General features: G+C 40.5%; 1 protein-coding gene across 4 annotated transcripts in view; it reads left to right on the top strand.

Moving 5' to 3' along the window:
* The window catches only part of LOC118802147 (butyrophilin-like protein 9), a 72,943-nt gene that overhangs the window by 7,854 nt on the left and 40,404 nt on the right, over positions 1 to 24,685 (top strand). For 3 of the 4 annotated variants that reach the window (XM_036562622.1, XM_036562621.1, XM_036562619.1), the window contains exons 2-3: positions 21,822 to 21,881; positions 22,112 to 22,459. In XM_036562622.1, coding sequence (XP_036418515.1) covers positions 21,824 to 21,881; positions 22,112 to 22,459 — 406 coding nt within the window. In that variant the 5' untranslated portion in view covers positions 21,822 to 21,823. Of the gene's footprint in view, positions 1 to 18,606; positions 18,700 to 21,821; positions 21,882 to 22,111; positions 22,460 to 24,685 lie in introns of all 4 variants that reach the window. The other variant, XM_036562620.1, reaches the window with a different exon arrangement.

The raw sequence follows: 24,685 nt of genomic DNA, 5'->3' as shown, positions 1-24,685 counted from the left end.
CAAAGAAGTAGGAGGACAAGGGCTGGTTCACTTAGCCAGCAGGACTGCTGCCTTTCGCCTCCAGTTCATTCAGAGACTCCTGAGTGGCCCTAAGGACTTGATATGGAGAGAAGTGGCATGCAGGATTTTACATACTGTTGGAAGTATGGGTCTGGACAGAGCTCTATTTTTTATGAGTTCTAAGGCGCTGGACATCGCTGACCTGCCTATGTTTTATCGTGGACTTTTTAGAATTTGGAGTTTTTCAGCATGTTTGGACTAAGCAGCACCTCTTTACACTGGCTTCTGGAGGAACCTGTTCTTTATGGGTCTCGCTTGGACATATCAAGCAAAACATCCCCTGCACTGGTCAGGGTTCTGGTTTCCTCCAACATCTTTACCCTCCGTCAGCTGGTGGAAGTTGCAGGACCTGGTCTGGACTGTGCGGAGGACCTGGCGGTGCGCTTGGGAGTGCTGTCCTCTGAGGAACGTGCACTGATAAAGGACTATGGTGCAGGAGTGCTCAGCTCAGATGAGGATGACCCCTTCCCCAAGATTACCATCACTCCTGACCTGCAGGACTGTCAGGGCCCCATCCTGGACCGTAAAGAGGAGCTGAGCATGGACCTGAGCTCAGTCTCTGGCAAGCTGCTTTACACAGCTTGTGTGAAGGTTTTTAACAGAAAGAGACTGGAGAACAGAGCTGATACGCTGTGGCGAGATGCTCTGGGTCTCGCTGACAAGGTAAAGCCACAATGGAGAGCACTGTATAAACCACCGTTAACCAAAAAAGTGGCAGATCTGCAGTGGAGGATTTTACATGGCATTGTTTCTGTTAACTCTTTTATTTCTGTTTTAAATCCAGAGGTCACTCCTGAATGTCCTTTTTGTTTTAAGAGGGAAGCGGTGTTTCACGCTTTTATGCACTGTTTTAAGCTACGTCCCCTTTTTGACATTTTAAAAACTCTGTTTATGTCTCTTAATGTGATTTTTACAGCTCATACTTTTATCCTTGGTTTTAAATATGTCCAGAGAAAAAGGTTCAAGTGCCAGTTGATTAATTTTATTCTTGGTCAGGCCAAACTGGCAGTGTACATGAGTTGGAAAAACCGTGTGGCACAGGCAGCTGACTCCGACGTAGTGAGAACCTTCTCTAGACTGGTCAAATCAAGGGTTCTAATTGATTTTAAATATTATAAGTGCATGTCTGACCTGGAGACTTTTAAAGTGGTGTGGTGCTGTGGGGAGGCGGTGTGCTCGCTTTTAGACAACGAACTTTGCTTTGCACCTGATTTTAATAACTGAAAACTGAAGTTTGCTTTTATGTATTTATTCCTTTATTTATTTATATATTAAGCAAACTGTTTGTTTTTATGTGCTAGTTTGAAGGCGGAAATGGCCTGATGTGACTTTTACACACCTTAGTGAGATGTGGTTACAATAAAGTGTTGTTAAAAGTCTGAACGTCTCTTTGTCTCTCTCTCTGTCTCTCTCTCTCTCTCTCTGTGTGTCTCTCTCTCTCTGTCGCGTGAGCAGACAGAGTGCGGGGTGCGTGAGTGAGCGTGTCAGACTGTTTGCCGGGTGAGTGAGTTTCTCCCTTTTCTATCTGTTCTATCTTTACTGGTTATTTACTGGTGAAGGTGTTTTATTGATAGAGAAGGGGTTTAGCTTTTGTTAGCGCGAGTTGCGCGCGTGCAGCGACCGTAACGTTTTGCCGGTCGCCATGGCAGCGACGGAGAAAGTTCGGTTTGACCAACTTTCCCGCCGGCACGGCATTAGGATCGCCCCGGGGGCGAGGTGCTAGGTGGAGGAGTGCAGCCTGGCTGTGGGGGAGGTTGTCGGGTATGGCAGCATTGTGTCTGCCTCCAGGATGAACAGTGCTGTGGTGGTCTTTCTGGATAGCATTGAGAAAGCGAACACCATGGTCCAGAATGGCGTGGTGATCCAAGGAACATTCACGCCTGTAGTGCCCCTCGTACGACCTGCTAAGGAGATCACACTGTCCAATGTCCCACCCTTCATTAAAGATGAGCTGCTAACTGCAGAGTTAGCTCGCTTTGGTCAGTTTGTGTCCCAAATGAGGAAGATTCTGTTGGGCTGTAAATCTCCCTTACTGAAGCATGTGGTCTGCTTCAGACGGCTGATCTTCATGATTTTAAATAACGGGATTGATGACCTGAATGTAGCTTTTAAGTTTAAAATCGATGATTTTGAATATGAAGTGTTTGCAACCTCTGACACAATGAAATGTTTTGGGTGCGGACAAGTGGGGCACTTGAGGCGTTCATGTCCCTTTGGGGCGGGTGATGAAGGCACCTCACAGGCCTCAGCCTCTGCACCTGCTGGTGGTGGTGCAGCCAGCATGGCCGGTGCAGACCCTGGGCCTGAGCCAGAGGCCACCCTGATGAGTGCAGCAGGGGGCAGTGAGACAGGTACCAGAGCTGAGGATGTGAAGGAAACTGTTGCCTCGGGTACTCAGACTCAGGCTGGGAAGGGGGGTGAAGCAGCTGAGTCTGGTCCTGGGGATCCTGAGAGTAGTGGACAGAATGTTGGGCAGGGGAGCTCTGACAAGAGCAAACGAGGCTACTGCTGCAGCTGAGGAGAGTGTTAATTTAATTTTGGAAGGGGAGGGCATGGAGACGGACACTGTGGCCGAGGAGGCCGTTTTCAGAGCACCGTCTGGCAAAAGGAAAATGAAGCGGGCTATAGCGAGTGACAGGAAAGGGAAGGCACGGAGCGAGAAGCACAGAGAGAATACTGGCTCCGGCTCTGCAACACTGGATGACTCCGACAGTGATCAGCCAGATGCTAAAAGTCAGAGGAGCAGGAAGAGTGCATACACCTTCGATAAGATTCGGTCTTTTCTTCATAAGACCAAAAACATGAAAGGTGTTGTGGTTGAAGAATACTTTCCTGACCGTAAACTGTTCATAGACTCTCTTCAGGCTTTCATGAGAGGAGATGGTGAAGACAAATTTACTGCACAGGAAATTTACAGGCTAAAGAAAATCGTGCTGAACTTAAAGTTAGAGCTTCAAAACGACAATGATGGTTTTGAAACATCATAGTCTCTCTCTGCTTCTCGGCCCATTATTGCTCCTGTTGTGCCTTCTTTTTCCTTCTATGAGTGGGATAAGGGTGGGCTCTTTAAATCTAAATGGGGCTCGGGACATCCGGAAAAGAGCCCTGCTGTTTGAACTAATTAAACAGAAAGGTATTGACATTGCACTTGTTCAAGAGACACACAGTGACAGGGCTAATGAGGTTGATTGGAGGAAAGAATGTTTGAGCGTTTTAAGTTCACTATTGTTAACATTTATGCTCCTACGTATGGAGTAGACAGGGTGGCCTTTCTTAACACTGTTAATACAGCTCTGCAGAACTACAGCCCCAATGACTATCTGTTTATGGGGGGTGACTTTAACTGCACTGAGAATGAGGCCACCCATGAGGAACCACACTGAACCTCATGCCGCATCTCAGCGCGCTCTTCGTGAGTCACTGAAGGCTCATCGCTTGTGTGATGTGTGGAGGGTCTTTAATAAGTCCGTCAGACAATATACATGGGCCCATGTGAGAGACAGTTTCATGTCTTTGGCTAGACTGGATCGCTTTTATTGCTTCAAACACCAGCTTAATGTTTTTAAAGGGTGTGTGATTGTGCCTGTTGGTTTTTCTGATCATAGTTTGGTCTTATGCTCCATTTTTATTGCAAATCTTAAACCCAAGAGTGCCTATTGGCATTTTAACACCTCCTTGCTGTGTGATATGAATTTTAAGCAAGTTTTCACTGTTTTTTGGAATAATTTTAGATTGCAGAAGCAACATTTTCATGACCTGCGAGAATGGTGGGATTATGGAAAGGTTGTAATTAAGCAGCTTTGTCAGCAGTACACCTTCAATGTCTCTAGGCACATTACTCAGTCCATTAAAGAGCTGGAACGTGAGATTTTAGAGTTACAAGGACTGGTGGACTCCACTGGATACCAGAGCCACGTTCGAGTTCTGAAGTCGAAAACCTCTGCTCTCAATGATATCTTGGGTGTCAGGGCACAGGGGGCTCTGGTCCGCTCACGGTTTCAGAGTCTGACGCAGATGGATGCCCCATCCAAGTTTTTCTTCAGTCTGGAAAGGAGAAATGGTCAAAGCCGCTTTATTCACTCTCTGCACTCTGAGGATGGGCAGGAGCTAACAGAGCCCACAGAGATTCGAAAACGGGCTGTACGCTTCTATGCTGCACTATACAGAAGTGAATACAAGGATCATGAAGAACTGGCTGCTCGTTTCTTTGCAGGGTTGCCAAGGGTCACTGAACGCTCTAGTGCAGAACTGGAAAGGCCGCTGGGTGAGCAGGAGCTCCATGCTGCTTTAAAGGGCATGGAGGATGGAACTGCCCCCAGGTATAGATGGCCTTCCAGTGGAGTTCTACAAGACCTTTTGGTCAGAGCTGGGTCCAGATCTGTTAGCTGTCCTCAATGAAAGTCTAGAGGATGGCCTCCTGCCCTTGAGCTGCAGGAAGGCAGTGATCACCCTGTTACCTAAAAAGGGCAACTTACAGGATATTAGGAACTGGCGACCGGTCAGTCTCCTGTGCACAGACCTCAAAATTTTCTCCAAAGCCTTGGCTAACAGACTGAGGGACGTGATGGGGCAGGTAATCCATCATGACCAGACCTACTGTGTGCCTGGCAGGTCCATCAGAGATAATATTTGTTTACTTAGGGATGTTTTAGAGGTTTCCAGAACTCTGAGGCTTGACTTTGGTCTCATTTCTCTTGACCAAGAAAAAGCGTTTGCTCGAGTGGAGCATCAGTATTTATGGCAGACTCTTATGGCGTTGGGTTTTGGTCCAACTTTTATTAGTATGGTAAGAGTACTGGACCAGGACATTGAAAGTGTGCTGAAAATTAATGGTGGGCTGAGTGCTCCTTTTAAGGCTTGTCGGGGTATACGTCAGGGCTGTGCCTTGTCCGATATGCTATACTCCCTTGCCATTGAACCATTGCTGAACAAGCGCCGCTCCAAAATTGAGGGTGTTGTGTTAGGACAGGAGGGCCACAATCATCATCAGCTATTAGCTTATACTGATGATATTATGGTAATGATAAAGGGGCAGGCGGACATTGATGAACTTGCTTCTATTGTCCAGGATTTTGGAGCTATTTCAGCTGCAAGGGTGAACTGGGCTAAGAGTGAGGCTCTTGCAGGGGGGCAGTGGACAGGGTTACCTGCATTACCTGCTGGCCTGGGTTGGAAAATAGGGGTAATAAAGTACCTTGGGGTATATCTTGGGGATGAAACTGCACTACAGAAAAACTGGGATGGTGTAGTGGAGAAAATGAAAGGCTGGCTGGCAAAGTGGAAATGGATCCATGGACAGATGTCTTTTAGGGGGAGGGTGCTTGTAATAAACAATCTGGTTGCATCTGTGCTGTGGCACAAACTATCGTGTGTGGATCCTCCTGTTGGTCTACTGTCTCGAATGCAAGCGATCCTGGTGGACTTCTTCTGGGACAGACTTCACTGGGTCCCACAAGGTGTGCTTTTCCTTCCCAGGGCAGAAGGAGGACAAGGCCTGGTGCACCTCGCAAGCAGGCTAGCAACTTTCCGTCTGCAGTTCCTTCAAAAATTCCTGACAGGCCCTGCTGACATAGTGTGGAGAGAGGTGGCCTGCACCATCCTACGCAAAGTTGATGGACTGGGATTGGATACTACTCTGTTTTTAATGGACTATAAACAACTGAACCTTGGTGGATTACCCCTTTTTTATCATGGACTTTTTAAAATATGGGGACTTTTTAAGACCTATAGACTGGAAAAAACCACCTCACTTTACTGGCTGCTGGAAGAGCCCTTAATTAAAGGAGCTCGGCTGGACGTGTCCAGCAGTGCTGTACCGGGCCTCACTCAGATGCTCTGTGCTTCAGGGACAGTAACGCTACGAAACTTGGTAGACGTGTCAGGACCAGGCTTGGGTGATGTCCAGGCAGTTGCCTCTCTGTTAGGACAAAAGTCCTTGCGTCATACCAAGGCCTTCATTGACTTGTGGAAGGGCAAGCTCTCAATGGAGGAACTGTCTTTACTGCAGGACTTTGGAGATGGGAGTGCAGTGCCTACCAGGGGAGACCGGTTACCAAGGACTACACTCTCACCAGACTTGGACAATGTATCGGGCCCTTTGATGGACCTCTCTGGCCTGCAGAATTTGAATCTCCACACTCTGTCAGGTCAGGTTTTATATAAATGCTGTGTTAAAGTGTTGAATAAAGCAGTGCTGAGTGACAGGCTTGACACAGTGTGGAGAGCCAAACTGGGTGTAGGGATGGACAAACGGCCTGTCTGGAGGGTGTTGTATAAGCCACCACTAACAAAAAGGTCTGGTGATCTCCAATGGAGAATCTTACATGGGATTTAGGCAGTCAATGCTTTTGTCTCTGTAATTAATCAAGATATGAGTGATCAGTGTGTATTTTGTGGACTCAGGGAAACAATCTTCCACTGTTTTTTAGAATGTCCCAGGCTTGTACCCCTGTTTAACACACTCGACTGTTTATTTCTGAAGTGTGGGGAGGTTTTTAACTCTTGTGCTTTTATTTTTGGAGCTGGTTACAGTCGAAAAGAACATTTTAAGTGGCAACTGCTTAATTTTATAGTGGGTCAGGCAAAACTGTCGATTTACAACTTTAGGAGGAATAGAATGGAAAACAGTTCTGGTCAGGAGGTTCTACTGTTGTTCATGGCTCTTGTAAAATCAAGACTTCTCTTTGAGTTTGGTTTTTACAGAGCCATGAACAATATCGAGGTGTTTGAGCTGGAATGGTGCCACAGTGATATTCTGTGTAGTGTAGAGGAAGGCGAGCTGATCCTCGCTAGCCCTTGGAGCTGAATCATATACATGGTGTTTTGTTAATGCCTGGAATGTTGCACTAATATAACTTGCTCTATTTGGGTATCTAAATTGTTAAATAAAAGTTATGGTTTTAATATCTAAAAAAAATCTTTCTCTCTCTCTCTCTCTCTCTCTCTCTCTCTCAGTATTACTGTTTTCAGCCACTCCTGTGTGTGGAATGTGGTTTGTTGTTGTTTGGAATCTGGAAGTAGTTCATGTTTTTCTAATGAAATCATTCAGACACTCATTAAATGGTGTCACACATAACATCTGAAAAAGAACTAGACAATAAGAAACTAGCTTCATGTTTCGGATGCTGTGTGCAAACAGACAGACAGGGCCCACGAGCTGGTTAAAGTGCCTCTCATCATATGTCAGAGATATTCTGATAGTGGTCTGTTTGTAATTATCTACCCCATTTCCAAAAAAGTTGGGATGCTGTGCAAAATGTAAATAAAAACAAAATGCAATGATGTGCAAATCATTTAAACCCTATATTCAATGAAAATAGTACAAAGACAACATATCAAATGTAGAAACTGAGAAATTGTATTGTTTTTTGATATATGCCTATTTTGAATTTGATGCCAACAACACGTTCCAAAAAGTTGGGACGGGGCGACAAAAGGCTGGTAAAGTTGTGTAATGCTAAAAAAACACCTGGTGGTTGATGATTGACAACTGTGGCACTGAATTAAAAACAGACATGATTCTGCAGTGGAAACCACACATCACCACTTATCTAACTACTGACCACAGCACCACTGATAGAACTAGTGACCACACAGCACTGCAGTTCAAACTACTGACCACACAGCACCACTTATCTAACTACTGACCACACAGGACTGCGGACTGAACTACTGACCACACAGCACCACTGACAGAACTACTGACCACAGAGCACAAGAGAATTTCCCAAATTGGAAAATATTCTTTTGTGGAACTTTGATCAGTTAAACCAGTATGGTTTCTGGTTACAAACTGAACTGGAGCCAAAGAATGTGGACACACTCACACACTCACACACACACACACACCTGTACACACACCTGTACACACACACCTGAACACACTCCTGTACACACACCTGTACACACACTCAATCACAGTCCAGATTGAATGATACTCTGACAACTTCCTTTTCTTTAGAAAGAGAAAACCAGTTGGAGCACATTTTACTCTCACTATATTAAAAGTGTATCTGAGGTCAAATCAAACTCTTCAAACGTGTATTTGAGTATAAAACTTCATACTGATGTATAAATACTCAGGGCTTTGGGTTTATATGTGTGTAAAGCATGAAGCTCAGTGACAGAGTTACTGCAGGAGAACTTCAGGAAGTTACTGTGTTTCTGTTCACAGAGAAATGGTTTCAGTTCAGGTTCACAACTCAATGAGTGTCTGAATGATTTCATTAGAAAAACATGAACTACTTCCAGATTCCACACACAGGAGTGGCTGAACACAGTAATACTGAGAGAGAGAGAGAGAGAGAGAGAGAGAGAGAGATGCATCACAATAATTAGTTTTTCTAAGCATTAATAAGTTGATAAGTTCTAACTAGAGAATCATCTGCCTCACTTAAAAACTATTATAAAAACTATGAATACAATGATATATTATTTTCAGTTTCACTGCACTAAATGACCAAGTTGGTCAGTTATGTTTAAACACTGGTAATATCTAAACAATGCTCAGAAAAGCATACTGTGACACTGTAAACCCCTAAGTGTGTGAGTGTGTGTTTGTGTGTATGAGTGTGTGTGTGTGTGTGGTTGTGTGTGTGTGTGTGTGTGTTTGAGTGTGTGTGTGGGTGAGTGTGTGTGTGTTTTGTGTGGGTGCGTGTGTGTGTGTGTGTACAGGTGTGTACAGGTGTGTGTACAGGAGTGTGTTCAGGTATGTGTTCAGGTGTGTGTACAGGAGTGTGTTCAGGTGTGTGGTCAGGTGTGTAATATAATAAATTGGTCTACTGTGAGAAACTACAGTATTAAACTAGAGATCCTGTGATTAACATGGTTTCAGTGTGGATTACAGAAAGTAAAGTGGAGACTGTCTTCACACCTGGTTTGTTTGCTAAAGTCCTCATCAGAGTTTGGGTTTCTGTGATATTGTACTGTTTTCATTTGGTTAGTTTCATATTACAAAAGATAAAGTCCACCATTTTATACACATGCAGTGTTTTCCCTAGATTATTTCAGGCTGGGTGGGAGACCTTCACTGAAACCAGTGTAGTTATGTGTATGTGGGGTCAGCAAACATGTGGAGGCCAGTGTAGCATCACCATGAAGAGTTATTTATAATAATGCACTGTACATGTGAACACACTGCATTATACATCCTCTACACTTATTTTTAACAAGATTAATTTATTGTTTATTTACTAGTTGTTACTGTAGGAGTTCATTTACTAGTAGCTTCTCTTCAGTCACATTTCTGTGGGATCCTGTCTCTCTGGGTTAAGATGGAGGGGTGGGGGCAGTGAGAGCATCAGATTCTTATTTAGTTCTACAGAACTGACGACAAGCTGGTTCTTGTGTGTTTCAACCGGCTCTCATTCCTGAGCTCCACTTTCAGTTCTGATTTCTAGCACTTATAATACTAGATCAGATGAATGAGTCATTAAAGACTGGTGGATTTTACAAACATGTTTTTAACTGATAACTAAATTTAAATTAAATAGAGATTTGATCCACAGTGACCTGATCACCATGATGACCGATCCTGCAGTTTGTGGTAGACGTTGTTTCTCTGAGCTGCTGTAACTTTGTGCTGCTGTGAAAAGCTGGACATTTACTACTGTTAGCATTTCTGACCACACAGCCCTGCTGATCAAACTACTGACCACACAGCACTGCTGATCAAACTACTGACCACACAGCACTGCTGATCAAACTACTGACCACACAACACTGCTGATCAAACTACTGATCACACAGCACTGCTGATCAAACTACTGACCACACAGCACTGCTGATCAAACTACTGACCACACAGCCCTGCTGATCAAACTACTGACCACACAACACTGCTGATCAAACTACTGACCACACAGCACTGCTGATCAAACTACTGACCACACAGCACTGCTGATCAAACTACTGACCACACAGCACTGCTAATCAAACTACTGACCACACAGCACTGCTGATCAAACTACTGACCACACAACACTGCTGATCAAACTACTGACCACTTATGTATGATGAATGATGGATGTATGATGCATGATGGTGTTGATGATTCATACTGGAATAAGTTTTAATAAATGATTATCAGACAGATGTGTGGTGCTGTTTTTACTCTGGAACAGCAGAATATTTATTCAGTGCTGGGCTTCTGCATATTTATAATATAAACACATATATAATATATTTTACTGTACACATCTTCTCCGTAATGCTAATCCAGGAAGATTGTTCTCCTGCAGGATTCAGTCTAGTTTAGCAGCTACGTCTTCATTTTAGCAGCTATTTAAGTTTGTTAAGCAGATTGAACTTTTTGGATGATTTTGCTTCTGCGAGGGAGGCTGGGTTGCCTGCTTTAAGTGCAGAGTCATCTAAACTGTTCTTTTTTAAGAGGAGTTTTACAGCTGCAGTTTTCAGCGACTCTGTTTTCAGTTTCAGTTTTCAGTGAGTCACTTTATTTACAGAAGATCCTTTTCTAGACAGTTAAAGACAATTTAGGGATTATTTGAAGGCAGAAGGATTAAGACAGCAGGAGGACTGTTTATGTTTTTAAGAATTTTGGAACTGACCGCTACATTGAGATGAATGAGACTAAACGTGTGGTGCAGCATTATTTTCTGTCAGTGTGGTCTTTATGATTTATGCGTCTGATATTTATTATTTAGTTTTGAGAAAACAAGCTGCAGATTCATTAGTTGACTGAGAGCAGTTCAGGATCTGTGACTGTAGGAGGATTTATTGATCTGTCCACAGTGATGTACAGGAGTTTTCATGTTTTTATTAATGATGTCTAAAAGAGGAACCGTTGTCTTTTTAACCTTTAGATAATAGTTTTACGGCTCTGTCTGTAAAGGTGCCCGAGCTTTCTGCTCTCCCTTTTTGAGATTTTACTGCTGTGGTGTTTCTCCATGGAGCCTCATTTATCTTCACATATTTTATCTTTACAGGACCAGTACAGCTTAATCTTAGTGTTGAAGTTTATAGGAGACTATTAATATAGTTTGCTTCTCTGCTTGGGTCTAAAATCATTGATAAGAATGTCAATAAGAGATCTAAAACTGAAGAGAACTGGTTTTATGATCTTAGTGACCGCTGAGCCATTAGAGGCTGTTTGACCTCATGATTTCTCAACATCATGACTTTTGTGCTGTTGGTCAAAACTGACAAGAAAGAAAAATGAAAAATACATCATCTTAATACAGGGAGATTCACTCGAAAGAGGCCCTGAATATTCTGCTGTAACTCCCGTTAGGATGAAGCAATCTGAACCAGAACATCTGCTACATACCTTGATGCGTGTGTAATCGATTACATTACATGTGATGTTGGAAGTGATCTCCGTGTTCTGACAGACACATGAAGGGGTGCGGGGGGTATGCACCCAGAAGTCACAAACGGAGGTTAAACGTCGTGACGGCTGTCCGGCACCTTTTGAGTGAATCTCCCTGTATTTCTCTAATTACTGAACAGTGAGATCAGAAGGAAAGACAAAGGAGTCTTAAGTCTCTCCTGCTGCTCAGATGTTTCTCCTCAGTAATCTTGTATTCATCTCCTCTTGAGTTTAATAATAATAGAGTCAAATAAAGTCACTCAGATTTACCAGAACAATAACACTGACGTTCATCTGCATCTGAACTAAAGACAGGAATCTCAATATGAACTCAACCATTTCTCATTGTAGATTAAGAGCCTTCTCAGTTTTGATGCTGTGAATAACTATTATAATCGTATCTGGTCCAGAAGTGTCTCATGTCTCCTTTTTGTCCAATACTGTTTCTCTTAAGACGTTTTAGGAAAGTCACCATTATGTCTCCTGAGCCAGCAGGACCCCTGATTGTTCTGCAGGCATTTATGCTCTGCTTGACTGGTCCAATGTATTACTAACTGGAAGGCTGGAGGCGGCGGGATCTTAGAATTAGCATGATTAGCCCTACTAGAATTAGCAGGGGTTGATGATGCTAATGCTAATGCTAATGCTAAGTGTAATGCAGAACTCTGTTTATATTTGGGTCCATCACCTTGTGTACACCAGTGATCAGAGCTCTCTGTTTGTTTGGTTGGTGTACAGAATCAACACTGTTCTGTTTCAGAAAGTCCTCTAGCTGGTGTTGCAAGACATGCTCTGCTAGGTTTGTAGACTCTCCAGTCTTTAGCTGCCAGAAGTTCTCACAGCACTGCAGGTGTTCTTGTTTCAAGTGTTGCAGTTTTCTGCAGTAGCTTCTGACAGTTTGAGCAGCTGGAAGGAAGAAAAGAAGGCAGAAATGACAGTAATTACAGATTGTGTTCAGCTGTGTTGTGTTCAGGTTCTCTCACAGTAAATCCTGATACAGTGCCCTGCACAAGTGCTCACCTTGGTGTTCTAGCTGTCTAATATGCAGCTGCAGTGCAGACTGAGCTCTGTGACTCACATTGAGGAAGTTATGCTGATCTCCATCACTGAAGCAGCAGTCGTGTGTTCTGTCAAATCATCCTCTACACCCCTTTGGCTAACTGAAGTTTATGTTAGTAAAAGTTGGTAAATCAGGTAGTTTGTGTGAGTTTAGTTTATTATATTCAGTTTATTGTGTTAGTTTGTTTTTCTCTCTAAGTCTCACTTCTCGCTGTGTTTTCTGTGATGGAGACTCTTCAGTGTTTGAAAAGTGATGAGATGATGAACAGTATCCAGGAGATTCCATGACTTTTCCATGAGCGTTACTGTGTTGGCACTGATTTTCCAGGCCTGGGAAACCAAATTTCTATATTCTATATTTCTAACTGCCATTTTGGGAAAGAAAACTTGCAGAAAACTAAAGAGAACTGGTTTGATTTTAAGCAGCTAAACTAAATATAACACTAGATATGGATTTTTGGGCCCCAATACATTCACTGTTAAGAATCACCTTATTTAATTCATATTTTAAATTTAATAAATAGATATCTTACATAATTAAGAAAATGTTCTCATATAAAGCCATTCACACAACTATGTAAATAGATTTAACGATTTCTAAAAAACAGGAATATGTACTTATATATGTGAAGTAGTGTGTCATTTACTGGGTACAACAAAGTCATTACCAAACAATGAACCTGACACTAAGCTATAAAAAATCCTGTCATGTCAAAAGCTGCCCACTTAAAGAACTCCCTCCAGATGTGACTTTGCATGTTCTTCTGTATTTTGATGTTTTGACTGAACATAAGTTTATGATAAACATTAAAATGAACAAAAACACTCAAAGGCAAATGGTCACCTGTAAATTCACTTTGTGGCTCTAGTTCTAACCTTTGAAGTAAAGCTGAGCACAATCTGAGTCATTAGCTGTTCCACAGCATATCTGAGATACCTGAACACACAGGTTATTAGAATTAGCTGAAATATCATCTCTATAAATCTATACTTTCATTATGCAACACGCCGAGCGAGATTAGCCTATCAATATTATTTCACTCATGATGGAACTCGAGTTAGTGAAGGAGCCCAAACTTGACTTCACATTTAGTAAAAGTAAATTAATTATGAAAATATATAACAAACATTTTAAATTATTCACATATTGTACTTTCCTCCATATCATCACTGCCTTGTAGCTCAACAGAAATTCTATTATCTGTGTATCTCACTCACTAAAACATAGTTAGAGATGAAAGTCAGGGTAATTACTCAGTTTTCACATCAGTAAATCACAGCCTTTGATGGCTGTTTCAGGGAAATTCAGAAAGGCCAGCAGAGGCTGCTGCAGTAACAACTTTCACAACAAGAGGTGAATCGTTTATTACCAAAAGATGCTATAATATACAATATTATATTGAAACGAACCACTTCTATATTCACAGCTGGTTTACAATTTAATGAAATTTGGGTCCCTAAGACTTTAATTTGTACTGATGGACTCACAAAACTCCAGATGTGTACACAAATCCTGTGTTATCCCAGAGTTAAGAAGTGATCATACAGCATATGATCTGAAGCGTCCTTCACAACAGTCTCTCTGAGACGGAGAGCTCTCACTGGATGTTTGTCATTCATTGTTCTTAGTCTTGTAAACACTGTGGTTCAGTTCCTTAAACCTCAGTTCTGTGCTCTTATTCTCCTGCTCCTTCAGTGTTACCAGTCCCATCTACCAAGTATTCAAGCTATCTAAAAGTATTCAAGTAAACCTTGTTTGAGGACCAATCAGCTTTCTGTGTCTCTCAGCTTGAGAATCCTGTTACTCTTTCAGTCGAGTCCAGATAAATAATACAGCACAAAAGTCCTCCTACAAAAAGAAACACAGCATAAATTAACTTTTTCATTTACAGTGTATTTAGAGCATAAAGATACACTCGTGCACCTCATACTTACACTGAGCTTAAAACCGTAACAGGTTCTCAATATCAGGACTTTATAATGCTGCCTTCAAGTCCTCCTTGGAAGTTCCTACTTACGGCTTTGAGCCTGAATTCAATGGTTTAGGTCAGGAAGACAGACACACTGAAAATAATGCTCTTTCATTTACATTTTTTTCTGTCATTAAAGAGAGTCGGTTGCATTACTGCAATAAAATGATAAACAGAGGACGGTTATGAGGCGAGTGATGTTTTTATCACATTAGCATCACATAACATGCTTATATTTGTGTTTTCATGTGTGGAAGATTTTAGCCTGTAATGTTCTTGTTTGGCTGCTGAATAACTGAAATACAGCCAGTTTACAATCAAACTATCAGCACATACCAGTGCTTATCTGATAACATGTGACCAACTCAGTAACTCTGGGCTCACTGAAAAATCTGAATCTCCCACCAGTACATACAGCATTGTAGTGGTGTTCATGTACACTCGTCTCATAAATATGACATTCCTACATGACTTAAGGCAGCATAACATAGAAGTTCTGAACTTTAAAGATGCTGCATACTGATAAGACTCCAGATAGACCTCTGGTGGCCGATCTACATCTACATACCCATTAAAGACAAAGTAACCATGTGAGATGATTACAATATTGTCTAATACTGGTTTCAATTAAAAGTTGTCTTAAATCTGTTATAGTTAAAAAAAAACATGTAAGCTAAAGACAGAATAGATTGCAGGTCTAAGCAACAGTGGACCATGTTTTGTGTGCTGAAAAGACATTTAACTATAACTGTCATGCTAATTAAAGTACTTGTTACTTTTAGATTACAAATAAACATTGAAAATCCCCCCTTTAATGTGATCTTATTATCAATACCTGCACCAGAATATAAACTGGAATAATATGTTTAGAGCTGATTGCTGTTTTTAAAATGATCACTTTTTTTGTATGTATTTGCCAATAAAATGTTAATTTGGAAGCTTTAACACTTGCGCTATTAGCATGTATGCTAGCAGCTAGAAAACAATCTGAGAAAAGTTAGATTTTGATTGACTCTATACGTGATTGTGTGTGGAGTCTGATCGATATGTTACTATATTACTATGTTACGAACAGTCTGTTGATTCAGTAATTTAGACCTGGAGAGCAGCTGGAAACGTAAATCTGTATTCTTGGATAATTGTACTGTTTAATTAATGGAACTTGACTTACTTGAACATTTACTTTTATACATACATATGTAGCGCCCCAGCTAGGTACCCAGTAGATAGGTGGTTATTTAAATGATCAAATAAAGCTGGGGGCCCTGGGTTACTCAGTAACTTCTAGATTTGGTTAAGGATAGGTGGCTGGTAAATGTATCTGACAGCACTTTAAATTAACACTATACACTCAATGCGAACCCGAAACACCATTATAGTACCAACAAACAACCTCTGAGTATGCACAAGATAGAAAACATCCAACACTGTAGATTTTACTTTAAAATATTTGTATTGGCAAGGCCTGAACAAATAAAACAAAACAACAAAAAATGGGCCCACACACACTCTCTCACGCACAGCTCGCTCTAAGTAGAGTCTCTACTAGTTAAATGAACTAGTTCTCTACCCCCCCTCGTTGCAGGCCTGATACGTGGCTCGGGTGCGTAGTGGCCGAGAAAAAAAATAATGCAACTGGCCTCTTCACTCCGAAGAGCAATAAACAAAACAGAAGTTACCTCTGCGGGAGTGGCTCTGTCTCTCTACCGCACCTCTTTCTCTCTCTCTCTTGCTCCCTCTTTCTGCAGCGGTGGAACGGAGCATCCGTAGTTTAGCAGCCAGACACACAGGGCAGTGATCTCCAATGTAGCCAGTGGAAACTGGGGCTTTGCCGGTCACCCCAGTCGCTAACTGGAAAGTCTGTAGGCTGATAGACTCGAGATGGCAACGACAATACACACACTACAGGGGAATTACGTTTACTGAGCTAGTTAACGTAAAACACACGGAGTATAGAGCTAGGGTGCACTTTAGCAGCCTGAGTTAGCCTGCTGCAGCTTGACTTATGAACAATACAATGGGCGATACTTTGAGCAGCAGAGTTAGCTTATCGAGCTAAGCTCTTACTCTAAACATTCGACGAACTGCGTGCAAACTCCTACACGGGCTCTCTATTCGCCAACCCGGCGCTGGACTGTACTCACAGGACGGTCAGACAGTCGTTCACTCGAACAAAATAAACTTTAGGTCGCACATATAAGCTATGAGCGCCATTTAGTTCACTCCGTCTCCCTGCTCTCTTTTTTTCCTCTCTCTCGTTTTCGTGTGTCTCTCTCTCGTGTTTTCTTTTTTTCGTTCCCCCTACTGCTATTGTCCCGCCCACTGACCCTGCGGCTTGGCTGACAATACCCCATTAGATGTTATAGGCTCAGAAAAGGAAGAAGTAAGAGTTAGTTCAGAAACATACTTAATCAAATAACCAAACTTTTAGATACACGTGAATATATACATTTGAACTGATAATTCAATCAAAAAATAAAATAAATAAACTGAACCGAAAGTTTCAACTGGGCTACACATACATACATACATCATCTAAACCGCTTATCCTTCTGGGTCGCGGTGGGGTGCTGGAGCCTATCCCAGCTGTCATTGGGCGGAAGGCAGGATACACCCTGGACAGGTCGCCAGTCCATCGCAGGGGAGACAGACAGACAGACATACACAGTCACACACTCACTCACACCTAGGGCAATTTTAGCATGTCCAATTGGCCTGACTGCACGTTTTTGGACTGTGGGAGGAAACCGGAGGAAACTTTTATTTTATTCTATTATTATTAGTAGTAGTAGTGAGTATTATTATTATTAGTAGTAGTGAGTATTATTAGTAGTAGTAGTAGTAGTAGTGAGTATTATTATTATTATTATTATTATTATTAGTAGTAGTAGTAGTAGTAGTAGTGAGTGTTATTATTATTATTATTAGTAGTAGTAGTAGTAGTGAGTATTATTATTATTAGCAGTAGTAGTAGTAGTGAGTATTATTATTATTAGCAGTAGTAGTGAGTATTATTATTATTATTAGTAGTAGTAGTAGTAGTAGTGAGTGTTATTATTATTAGTAGTAGTAGTAGTGAGTATTATTATTATTATTAGTAGTAGTAGTGAGTATTATTATTATTATTAGTAGTAGTAGTAGTAGTGAGTATTATTATTATTATTAGTAGTAGTAGTAGTGAGTATTATTATTATTATTAGTAGTAGTGGTAGTAGTAGTAGTAATTATTATTATCAGTAGAAATAGTGATTATTATTGTCAGTAGAAATAGTGATAATTATTATTATTAGTATTATAATACGTAATTGCGTGTTGAGAAAACGCAGCTGGTAAAGTTTGGCTTCCACCAGACGCAGCAGGCCGGTGAACTAAAATGTTAATTTGCTGCCCAGTATGTAAAGTTTCAAATATAAATATATTCTGTATCGTAGACAATACATGACAAATACAGTGCAACTGATGGTGGTCCATCAAAGCTATGCTGGCCCAGTCTCGTTAAGATTACATCTCTAATGTGACTCATGCTAAAGATACACTAGAAGACTTTAAAAGACTAAAGTCTGACATCCTCTCACATCTAAAGACAGTGTTACAGTTTTTGGTCACTGACTATGATTTTACAAAGACAAGGAAACTTGCAGGGTCACTGTTTCCAAGACTGCAACCAGATTTTTGTGATTATTTCCCATCATGCACCTGGTGGAAATTTACAAACAGATAAACAGTCCTTCCACTCTGTAGTGGTGCAGATGGGAAGATACGCTGGCTGGGCATGTAAAGATCTGGGACTCAGCCCAGTTCACTATGGAACTGTTTACTCTGACAGATCATCACCCAGAATCTTTAATTAACCTGTAAAATGTGCAGATACTTTTTTATTTGACATAAAGATTTACACATCAACACAACATGCAGCATAGTTGATCGGGTGTTATGAAATAAACCATAAAAACAAACAAACAAAATAAAAAACTAAAAATATATTCAATAAAGCCGTTCTTAGTCCTCTGCGCGTTTTCTTACAGCACTGTTCCACTCAGTGAACCTGGAATATTAAAACAGCCAGTTTACATTTGAAGTTAATATGATTATTGTATTAAAGTGGAGCAGATTTGCCTTTTGTACAAAGATTTCAGGCTCTCACGCATGGATTCTCTCTCTCTCTCTCTCTCTCTCTCTCTCTCTCTCCAGCTGGTTTTCTCTTTCTGAGGAAAAGGAAGCTACAGCTAGTTTATCATTCAGTCTAAACCCCAGTAGTGAAGCTGAGTGTGACCTCAGAATCAGGTAACTCTGCTCTCAGCTTTTAATGGGTATTATTACTGATTTACTGCTTGTGGATCTGACTTTCAGAGTGAAACTGAACTGAACTGAGTTCTGAAAGGTGACGTTTTCAGTTCAGTGAGTCGAGTGATCAGTTGATGAATGTCTTCATAGGAATATGAGCAGGTTCTGTGTTTGACAGGTCTGATTGTTGCTTTATTGTGTTGTTTTTCTTCAGTTATGTAATGTTTCACACTGTGTTTTTGGGCTGTGTACAGCTGCTGAAGGTTCAGTGCTGAGGCTGTAAGCTTTAATAAGAAGGCTGCACATGTGAGCTGTTAGTAAGAGACTCTGTCACAGTGTTAGAAGCTCTGTAGGGTCGTTATCTAACTTTGACTACATTTTATAGTTTAAAATGACACTTTGTTGAATAACAGTAATTTGTCAGGCTGCACCAAAGTAGCCACTGGTTCATCACTTCAGTGTGAATCTTTTCAAACTACTCACCTGAAAACACTGCTGAGCACCTTAAAGCCCCCTTGAGAGGTCAGTTAGACTGGTTTTCAGTATTAAACTGGACTGCAGACCATCAGATAACAGCAACACGATCACTAAAGCTGACTCCATGTGTATTCTTGTGTGTATTTGTCTTGAAATAAGTATAATAAAGTCATAATTTTATTCAGTGGATCTTTATCTTTTTCATTTACTTTGACTGAAGTTAAAGGTCATTTCAGGTTGACATGCTGTTCAACAAGACTGATACTAAAGAAGCTACTGAGGCAGTTTCTCTCTCTCTCTCTGTCTCTCTCTCTCTCTCTCTCTCTCTCCCTCTCTCTCTCTCTCTTTCTCTCACACACACACACTCTTTCTCAGTTTCTCACTCTCTTCTTTTTCCATACAAACATTTTATAATCATAATATTCTGCACTAATTAGTTCACTTTATTCTCTATTCACCAGCATAGTTTGATCCCACTGTCAGTCCAGTCAGTCCACTACAGACATTCTCTGACCACATCAAGCTATTAAACACATGGAACTATAGATCCCTTTGTCCCTTTCTCTGTCTCTCTCCCACTTTCTCTCTCTCTCTCTCTCTCTCTCTCTCTCTCTCTCTCTCTCTCTCTCTCTCTCTCTCGCTCCCTGTCTCTGTCTCTCTCCCACTTTCTCTCTCTCTCTCTCTCTCTCGCTCCCTGTCTGTCTCTCTCCCACTTTCTCTTTCTCTCTCTCTCTCTCTCTCTCTCTCTCCCTGTCTGTCTCTCTCCCACTTTCTCTCTCTGTCTCTCTCTCTATCTCTCTCTCGATCTCTCTCTCTCTCTCTCTATCTCTCTCTGTGAGTATTAAAGTCCTCAGCCACTCCTACATGTGAAATGTGGAAAACTGGAAATAGTCTTTGTTTTTCTGATTAATTATTAACCCTTAAAATCTCAGACTCAATACATATGGAGATTTATTATTCAGTAACTACAGGGACTTCAGTGCAAACTGGCTGAGCTATTCTCAGATTATAGAAGTGTGTAATAAAACTTTGGGGCTGCTGGTGGGTCCTGTCCGTTTAAGGGGTTAACAGGTTTGTACACAGTCCATAAACACATCATTTGGAAATGTGACTTGTGAGTGAGAATGTTGGTAAACGTAGAACTTCTACCGTACAGACACTGAATCCACCAGTGGTAGAAAAGTGGAATCACAGCTAAACCTGAGATGCACAGTTATTGTCCATCGTTTCGTAATAACTGATGGAATAACTGCCGACTATGAGGTGCAGAAAGATGACACAGATGACAGCTTTAGCACACATGGGTTCTGCTTGGAAGGTATTTTTATGGCGAGATATTTTAGTTTTAGCTTTATAAAAATATTCAGATAATCCAGAGAAATCTCTGTGCGTAACAGTCAAGGCCAAAACTCAGTACTGAATACTGAATAATGGATTTTCAAATCATTGCTTTAGTTTACATTTTTCCTGCTGTCCCAGGAAAAATGTTTGAGTTTATAAAAGGCTCTGAACTTCATTGCCATAATGTAATATGCAGATGTTTCATGTCCCTATTTAAACGTGTGTGTGTGTGTGTGTGTGTGTGTGTGTGTGTGTGTGTGTATTACTGTGGAAAAATCAGAGACCACCTTTCGTTTCTTTAATTCCAGTCAAAATGGCCTGTAAATTCTGATATTTCTGAGGAGATTAGATGTAATCCACTTGCATAAGGAAAGAGCATGCCATGGCAGATGAGGGGGTTGAGAGAATTCTGGGGCCATAAACTTGGTTGGTCAGATTTTGAGCAGACATCCTGGTGCCTTGTGATTCCTCTTTGTATCTTAAGTCACAAGGGTTTACTTTGGTCCAAGAATCCAAGAACTGAAGAACTGAAACTGCTCAGTTTCTGAATAAAAGTAGCTGAATCCACTACAAAATCAAAGGAAAATAATAGTACTTAAAGCTTTCATCTTTGAGAGAGAGGAGAAAATCAAGCTGCTTCAGATCTGAAAACATCCACAGGTGTTTCTGTCCATCCTTCCACTGTGAGAAGACGACTCAGCGCTGTGGGTCTGAAAGGATGTGTAGCTGATCAAGAAGAACCTCACTGAGAAAAGGAGACGGACACATCAAACAAAGAAGCTGAACTGACCACCCCAGAGTCCAGACCTCAACACCACTGAATGTGTTTGGATGGTGAAAAGCAGAAAGTGCAGCCAACTTCTAAGACTGAACCTTGGGGGTGTGGAAAAATATCACCTGTAGATTCTTTGAAAAACTGAAAGTGAGTCTCCTGAAAAGAATGAAAGCTGGAATAAATGCAAAGATACTAAATACTGAACATTTTGATGTTATATGTATTTGAGGCTTCTGTGTAATTTCCTGCTATATGTGTGTTTTCCGATTCTGGAAAAAAGCAGAAAAAAATATATTTAATAAGAAATTACACAGTTTTTACTGAAATTTAAATAAATAAATGGTGGTCTCTGACTTTTACACATTACTGTACTGTTTTTTTATAGTGGGTTGAGGTTGAGGAAAACAATAATTCATGTATAGAATACCTTTAAAACATCTCTGCTCACTACATTAAAGTTAACCTGTGAGAAAAGTGTGTTGAAGTTTCAGGAATAAATAGAAGAAAATCTGTTCAAACTGTCTTTCAGGGATGATGTTTCTCTGTGTGATGCTACTGATCTTCTCTGGCTTTATGGAGATCATGTCAGGTATGTGTGTTCTATCCTGTAAAACAGGAAAAAGGCTACTATACACTCATGGAATAATGTGGAAAAAACAGTAATCAGTGTAAATGTTTTGTATATATAATAGGAGAGAGAGAGAGAGAGAGAGAGAGACAGAGAGAGAGACAGAGAGAGAGAGAGAGAGAGAAAGAAAGAGAGAGAGAGAGAGAGTTTAACTGTTATTATTTTGTTATATGTCATGTTTGTTTCTACAGAGAACTTTAAGGTAGTTGGTCCAGCTGCTCCTCTTGTTGTTGAGGCTGGTGAAGATCTGGTTCTGCCCTGTTCTCTCCAACCCAACATCAGCGCTGAGAATATGATGGTGGAGTGGACCAGACCTGATACTGGCAGTCTAGTACATCTCTATAAAGATCATGGAGACAGAAATGATGATCAAATTGATTCCTATCGAGGACGAACAGCTCTATTTAAAGAGGAGCTGCAGAAAGGAAACACCTCACTGAAACTCTCAGCAGTCCAACCTTCTGATGAAGGAGCTTATAAATGTGTCATTCAGGACAAATCCTACAACGACGCCATTACTGTTTATGTTGAAGTCAATGGTGAGAGACATAACACTTTCAGTACTGTCCTATTATTATTATCTTGTCTACAATGTTATAATATAACCTTGTTTACTATGATACCAATAAACATTTAGAGTGGAGGGGCTTCAGTGTTTGTAATATACCGAGGAAGTGAACAGTAGTTCTGATATTTGGCAGATATTTTAATAACAGTGAGAACAGAAACAGAGACTCCATTATTCTTTTATTATTTCAAGTATCAAAGTTATGTGTTTACAAAGTAAAGGCAGGTGCAGCCAACATTCATTTTAGCTGACATATACTTAAATTATAGGAATTTATAGTTACAAAAAATACATAAAATGTACAAATAAATACATTTAATACACAGTTACTGATATTTGAATCACTTAAAAAACAGGGAGAAATATCTAAAAATGAAGCTAATTGATGCCTAAAAAGCTTCAAAAGCCTGTAAGTTATCAAGATCACTATCAAAGCACTGGTTATTAATGTCATTAGGGAATGGCAGTTAAGGAGAACTGTGGAATTCAAGGTAAGATCTGGAAGGTCAAGAAAACTCTCAGATTGAACTGCTTGTATGTTACAGTACAAAAAAGAAAACTGGAATCCATGACAATTACTGCAAAAAACAATCAGATTACAGGTATATTAGAAATAAGGGTGGTTACAAGGAGGATTACATTCAAGACACATACATGCAAAATCGCTGTCTTTTGTCAGAATTTGTCATTCTGAATGAGCCATGCAGATTTGAAGAGTTTTTTATTTTAAGAAGAGAAATCTGATGAACGCTCCTCACAAGCAGCTGTTCACAGTCTTTTATTCAGCCAGTCCATTGAAATTGAGTTAAGTATTGGCAGAACTAAGATCTGAAGTGTTTTTCTAAAGATATCTGAATCAGGCGTTTACCCTAGTTTTCCATTTCATCACATTCTACAGTAGCAAACTGATCTGGGAGTAAACTCTTTTATTCTGGTTTATTGCTACATGAAATTCTACAGTTTGACAATCAAACTTTTGATAAAGTGCTGAAGTGAATTAATATTAATGTTAACCAAAAAAATGAGGTGGAACAAAATGACTAAAATGGCAGAGGAGCATCCCAAACCTTAACACTCAATAAACCAATGAAGAACTATGAATATGCACAGTTATGCAAATTTGATATGCCCCCTTTCCTCCTCCCTACACACTGTCTCTGTGTTTGAACAGCAGATCAGAAACAAAACTCCCATTGTAACTTTAACATTATAATAACTGTAACTTAATAACATCAGCCTCTTGTGTGTGGTGTGAAAGTAGCTTAAGCACAGGCAAAAATACAGATATGCACTCAGATTTGAGTCTTTACTCTCTAAACCTGCAGTGGGGCTACAGTGAGGTGGTTAAATTTAACACTGCTCTAATTTTAAAGACAAACATCATTAATTTATTTTAGCTAGCAGCTAACTGCACAGTTCAAACAGCTCGAATAAGTAAGCCACATTAGCACAGGCATGTTATGCAACTCTAAAGAAGTTTCCTGAAGTGGAAACTGTTGGGTTGTGATCGGTTCAAGCTAATTTCTGACATCTAAAAACAAAGCATCCCACCAATTTTTTAACAGAAAAATGTGAACTCTGCACTGTGGTAAACCCTTTGACACAAATTCCAGTCTACAGTTTTATGGTAAAGTTTGGGAGCTTTGTGTCAAATTACATTTTGTTGAGAACACAGTTCTGCACACTGTACTGCACAATTACTGTTTATTTGCTGTGCAAAAATTAAGGCATATTTTATTTTCATGTTTTATTTCTCCCAATGTGTTAAACTCAGCATAGAAATTGGCATTTAGATTTGCAAAAAATTAAGTTCTCTGTAGAGGACGTGATTGGGGCATTCAAACTTTGCACAGGCCTGTACATAATCATAATAAGTCATCCAACTATTTAAATACATATTTGAGTGAAGGGGGTCTTTGAAATAAATAACTTCTTTTCACTTCAAAACTCAACTAAAAATGTATTTTGGCTGAGGGTGCCCAAACTTTTGCTTTTACCATTCATATAGCACATTATTGAAATCAAGTGCTCAGTGTGCTACGTTGATCTTCCTTAGGTGTGCAATGATATTATGACCAGAAAACTGGAGTGCCATAGAGTTAGAAGTGTTACACTGGGAGTTAAAGGGAAATTCCACTGATTTTTCAGACTTTCAGAATAATTAAATGGTTATAATGTAAACAAAGTCATTCAAAGT

Source organism: Colossoma macropomum, unplaced genomic scaffold (genome assembly GCF_904425465.1).
Source record: "Colossoma macropomum unplaced genomic scaffold, Colossoma_macropomum, whole genome shotgun sequence".
Classification (NCBI taxonomy): Eukaryota; Metazoa; Chordata; class Actinopteri; order Characiformes; family Serrasalmidae; genus Colossoma; species Colossoma macropomum.
This window is presented reverse-complemented; position numbering and strand designations above follow the sequence as displayed.